The following is a 6,000-nucleotide window of genomic DNA, read 5'->3' on the forward strand; positions in this document are numbered from 1 at the left end:
AGCAGTTTGGACTTGATAATACAAAAGATCATCATCTGATGTCTGCAGAGGACTCTGTAAGCTACAGACCATGTTACACCTAGCACCATGAATATAGTAAGTGAACACAGGTGATAAATCTAACACAAGAAACCAGTGCTAACATGTTGTTTGCAGGATAAGGAATACTGTAAATCAGTAATCCAACCCTTCCTTTTGCAACCATCATCGCTAAAGGAGACAATAAAGCGAGGTTTGTAGGAGGATGAGGCAGTTTTCTGGGAGGTTCCTCCATATGCAGTAGCAGCTCGAAACAGCCTGTCAGTACTTGTTTGGAAGGCTAAAGTGATGCAGTGGCCTAACCAGAACTGGAAAGCAACCAGGACTTGACCAAATGAGACTTGACCAAATGTGGGGCTGCCTGTGAGAGGCTCTGAAAGTGAAAACAAGCCACTGTATGTGACATAGTGGGCAAGAAGGAACAAAAGGCAAGAGCATGGAAGGGACAGTTACAGCCAGAGGCTGGGAAAATGATCATTACAGAGACACTGCAAATGGATTATCAGCAGGAGGAAATTGCCCTGTCAAGATAAGAGGAAATGGTATTTTGTAATCGTAACATGAGATGAGAATCTAGATGTGGGTGGTCAGGAAATGCTGTATCTTACAGATGCTCATTTCAAAGCATCTTTAAGAATTAAACACAACCAGGATGTGAGGAGACAGAGTAAAGCCCAGATCCAAGCTTACTGCTGAGTTTCCAGCCTAAATGCCACTCACTGTAAGGGTACTGCTCCCACCAGCCAAGGTGTAGGGTAGGCAAATGAATCTGTACTGAAGAAGGTCGTTGTCAACAGTTTATGGGCTGGTTTGGCCTGGTTCTGTCACTAATGGGGCGGGGGTACCCACGGACCCACACCTTGGGAAAAGGAAAAGGGGAAAAAAGGGAAAGGGTAGGAAGATGGGCCTAAAAACAAAACAGTGGCAATGATCTGAGGAGGAAAGCTAATTTACTAAATAACATATCAGAATGCAAGGTAACACAATATAATACAATATAATACAATAGGAATTGAAGCTAATAAATCAAATAAAATGAGAGAGAGTGTCCAAAAACCGAAGGCCTTACTCTAATGCTGAAGGCAAGACACTGCCAAGATGAGCAGAAGAGGAAGAGAGAGAGCACCTCATGATCTGCGAACAGTTTTATCTTTCCCTCTGAACGGAAAATGGAAACAGAACAACACAACGTCCTCTGGGGTGTGTAGTTCTCTTCTATGGACGATCCATGGAACTGGAGCATTAACTCTTTAATGCCCAGTGCACTACATGATGTTATGATGTGGAATACCGATAACAAAAATTATAAAACCTTGACAGTGGTTGAATTATTTCTGGCAAATATATGGAGTGGAAGGAAGAGATCCTTTGAGTCCCAAATGTGGAGCCAGCAGGATCTTCAAGAGAGCACCCCGAAAGAACAAGGTGTGATGATGGAGTCTTGGATGCAGGGGAAGAATCAGCTAGCACAAAGAGTAATGTGAATGTATGTATTTCTAAATTTGGTCATGGAGGAACTTCAGTGTCCCTCCTGGTTTTGCTGCAGGGCTGGTTGGCAGGTTGGCAGGATCCACTCAGGCAGGGCAGTGACAAAAGTGTTGCTTTTCAGCAGAGGACTGAGGCAGGAATTGCCAACAGGCGAGCATAAAGCTTGCAGCCAAAATGCATGCTTTCCCTGGAATATGTCTGCATGCCTGTGGTGTCAGTCTTATGTTTGGTACTGCAAAAAAGCCAAAGGAGTAACTGGAAGAGATACTTAAAACCAAAGCTAAGGTTGACTACAATTAATCTTTGGTGCAAAACGCTTGTATGGTTCTAAAAATTAATCTTTGTTTTTAGAATTTAGAGTTGTATTTGTTGTAATGCAACTATTTTCTTTAACATCTCATGTAACATGGCCACTGTTGCTGGGGAAGAAAAGTGCCAAATCCTACCCATTCTGAGTAAGCCAAGAGGGTAACCATGGGAGCAGCATTTCAGTCATCACTGAACGTTATAACTCTCTACTGAAAAAGCAAATAGTCCAGGTTGCCTTGCCGGAGATGAAGAGCTGCAACCAGACATCAGGGTGGTTTTGGTTTTTTTTCCTCTTAACCAAAATAACGGGTATGGTTGGGAAAACTGCATGTATTGTAGATACAGTTATACCTGAGTTAATTTTCCCATGATTCAGTAGCGTGGGTTTGTCTGTCCTTCCCAGGCATGAATAACCGTGAAGTCTTGGAGCAAGTAGAACGCGGTTATCGGATGCCATGTCCTCAGGACTGTCCCATCTCCTTGCATGAGCTTATGATCCACTGCTGGAAAAAAGACCCAGAGGAGCGTCCAACTTTTGAATATTTGCAGGGTTTTCTCGAAGACTACTTCACTGCAACAGAACCCCAGTACCAGCCCGGTGACAACCTGTAACTCCCTGATCTCCACACACTGTCACGAATTGCCAGGTGTCCCTCAGCCCTGCCCCACCTGCCCTTCAGCGTCCGGCTCCGTGATCGGCTTCCAGGAGTGCAGCAGCATCTCCCGGCACCGCTGAGCACAGAGGGGCTGGAGCTGGGAACTCACGCAGCCCTCGCCTATGACCACTTGTCCTAATAATCTGAATGTCCTGGAGGAAAAGGAGAAAAACACTTGTTTTTTCTTAATCAAAGACTCCTAAACTGCATTATATTGATGTTATGTAAACTGCAAAACCTCTGTTCAGTGTAAATAGTAACTCAGTGCCAATAACTGATCCTAGTGCTTTCCTTTTTTTAAAATGCAAAACCTATGTGATTTTAACTAGTCTTCTCCTGATCCGACTAAAAGTATTATTTTCCAGAAGTGGCCTCTTTGTCTAAAACATTTTTTTTCATGTTTTAACAACAACAAAAAAAAAAATCAGGACAGGTGTTTGGTTTTTTGCTTTTTTATATATAAAATATATATAATATATATACATACCTGTACATACCGTTTATGGGTGCTATTGCAGAGGAAGCTCATTTTGAACAGAATGAATCCTGCTGCAGCAGTACCCAGAAAGTGATAATTTTACTGCAGACATGAAAACACTGGCGAGATTGTGGAAGCCAGTGGTCTAATTTTTGGCTTTTGCCAAGCATGATTTTTTTAAATTGGATTGCACTTTTTGTTTATGATTATGTACCTGTAGATGGTTGTAACTTTGCTCTTTCAGGAATCATGTGCTGTATTTACAGTAATGTTTCCGATGTTTAACAAGTGTGTGATGATTTGTTCTTGAAACTAAAATGAACATATTTAAAGCGAGAAAACTACACCATCGCCGTTGGAACTGGAAAATGGAAACTGCGAGGACTTCCTGTATCAGAACGTGTATACTGAAACGTTTCAAAAAGATTTATTAAACCGTGTAACCACATTCAGATGGTCTTAAAATCATAGCATTTTAGCCACGTCCAATGCTAAACTGTTGGTCACGCAACTAGGATTTTTCTGTTTTACGTGTAACATTTTTTCATTGTAAAATAAGTGTGTTCAGTGTCCTGTACTGCTAATGAAAGTACTTTCTCTGTGTCTGCAAGTTCTCCAGTGGAATTACTATGCACTTCTTTACATTTCATGGGAGATGCACAGAACAAAGTATTACCTTTTCAGTTGTCTGTACCAGCCTTGAATTACTTACGTTTAACCAAAAAAAAAAATTTCTTTCTACTTCTATTGAGTTTTTAATACTGAGTTGCAAATTTTAAAGTCTTAATTACATTTTGTTATGGTTTATTTGCAAGTTTACATTTTAAAACTGTTTAACTTTCTTAATTTAGTAATTAAAAAAAAGAGCATTTTACATTTGGATAGTTGTTCTTTTGTTTAAATTGTGGAGATAACGGTGGAGAGGAGATAAGAACATTTCAAGAAGGGGTGTCGTGCTCTTTGGGGCATCATATTTGGTAGGAGTGTGCAGATCTCTGGGGCATCGTTTTCAGAATTCTTTAGTCTATGTTTGTAAGCAGCTGGAGTTCAACTGTAAGGAAGGTGGTTGAGTGCACAGCTGGTCTCTCCTCTGTTCTGCAGAAGAGTTTCTTCTTCAATAGTTCCTTTGCTTTTAATGTGAATACTTTTACAAGTGTTGCAGGAAAAAAAAATCTATGCCTTGTATTGTTGTTGTTGCTTTAAAATATTGCAGCCAAGTAAGAGTTCATGACAGTTTAAGCATTTTTTAATTATTTAATAATTAGGTTGTGAATTCGTAGTCTGAATAGCCACACATTTTCTAAAGAGAACTTTTTTCAGTTCCTGAAATCTAACACAATGATGAATTGAGATTTGGAGAAAATGTTTTCATCGTTGTTTTAATATTTTCTATACAAAGCAGTGACTGCAAATCCTCTTGCAAAGAGAGTTCTGCACTCAGCCTTTCTCCAAGCGTGAATTTATATGGCAATGTTGCTTGTTACCAGACTTCCATGATAAACTGGTTAACGTTTTACGTGTAGAGTCTATCAGTAACGTTATGTACATGCTATATTCAATGTTTCTGTACCTGAAGCTGTGGAACACCGAAGAGGCCATAATTCTTGTTGGACTTTTTAAAATCAGTCTCCTCTTAATACTTACAAGGTGAGTTGTGGTCCTTTTTCCCACAGCTACCCCCTGCCTTAAAGCATCACCCACTGAGCTGAGCTCTCTGCAGCGGCGCGGCTGGCTGCTAAAGCCAAAACATCATGTACCCAGACAAGGGTGGCAAAGCATGGTCATTCTTCCAAGCTCTATAGCAGATGGGAGGAGGCTAAAACATTTGGGATTTTGCCTGTGTTTCTCATTGGAAGTAAGACTGAGATGGGGAGTTGTCGGGATTTTATGGCCTTTATTTCTGATTCTCGGGTTTGCGGTTCCTCGTGTCACATTCAGTCTGTGAGTACCTTCCCGCAGCCATGTGCAGACTGCTGCTACAACTGGGTGGCAGATTCAGACCATTTCTCATCGGTAACTCTTCTGCTTCTTTTTCTTAATGTTGGGAGTTTTGTTGTTTGGGTTTTTTAATCTCTCAAATAAAAACATTAGTAAAATTTAAACAAGGTTGTTAGCATTCTTGCTATAAATTAATAAGATTGTTTCCTTAGCCTCTGTGTATACACCACACGTAGCTATGTGGTGACTGTAGAAGTAGAAAATATCTAAAAATATCCTCTTCTCTCCAATACTTGTGTTCAATGTAAGGCTAAATAAATCACAGCCAGGTGAAGATGGTTGACCAAAAGCTCCCCGCAGCAGCCCACCTGACTCCAAACCAACACAAAGAGGCGACCCACCAGCAGCTGGGAGGACTCTGGGGGTGACCTCTATCTCTGTGTGGATTTGTCCAACACCAGTCCCATGAGAAATGACAGGCAGAAATGCTACACTGCTGCAAAAGGGACAACTGATTCAATTAATGCCTGTTAACATATTTCTGTGGGAAGGAAAAAACGTGAGACTTGGAGGACCCTCTGAAAGATCCAAAGCTTGTCAAAGGCACTGACATGATGTTCTTTGGCTTCTGCAAATGGTATTCAACTTAGTTCTATGTGATGCTCTGACTTTGGTTTAATTACCACTGTAGAAAATAAATACAAAGTAAATACAAAATGGAAAACTGATTAACTGCTAACATTACAAAAATAATCCCATATGGAAAATCTGTCTGCAGTGCGAGCATTCCTCATGAAGTCTATCCTGGGAAGAACTCACTGCGTACCATGAGGGCAGAGTGCTGCATGTATTTGACCTTGTCACAGAACTTGAAGGTGAGTGGGAAGTTGGTCAAATTTATTTGGATAAGCACCATCCATTTCTCAGATGCTCAAATAAAGAATGCAGCACGCTAATGATTGCTACCACATTGTACCCTGAGGGTTTAAGGGCCTCATGTGAGGCTGAACCCAATATACAAGAGCTATTAGTGTATATACAGTAGCTCCTCTTCTAATGCGAGACAACATTCATCCATCAAAGACGGCTTTT

General features: G+C 40.8%; 1 protein-coding gene across 9 annotated transcripts in view; it reads left to right on the plus strand.

Annotated features, from left to right (window-relative positions):
• The window catches only part of FYN (FYN proto-oncogene, Src family tyrosine kinase), a 131,816-nt gene extending 126,744 nt beyond the window's left edge, over positions 1-5,072 (plus strand). For all 9 annotated transcript variants that reach the window (XM_021392965.1, XM_021392964.1, XM_021392962.1 and 6 more), the window contains one exon: positions 2,240-5,072. In XM_021392965.1, coding sequence (XP_021248640.1) covers positions 2,240-2,448 — 209 coding nt within the window. In that variant the 3' untranslated portion in view covers positions 2,449-5,072. The remainder of the gene's footprint in view (positions 1-2,239) is intronic.

Source organism: Numida meleagris, chromosome 3 (assembly GCF_002078875.1).
Source record: "Numida meleagris isolate 19003 breed g44 Domestic line chromosome 3, NumMel1.0, whole genome shotgun sequence".
NCBI classification, from domain to species: Eukaryota; Metazoa; Chordata; class Aves; order Galliformes; family Numididae; genus Numida; species Numida meleagris.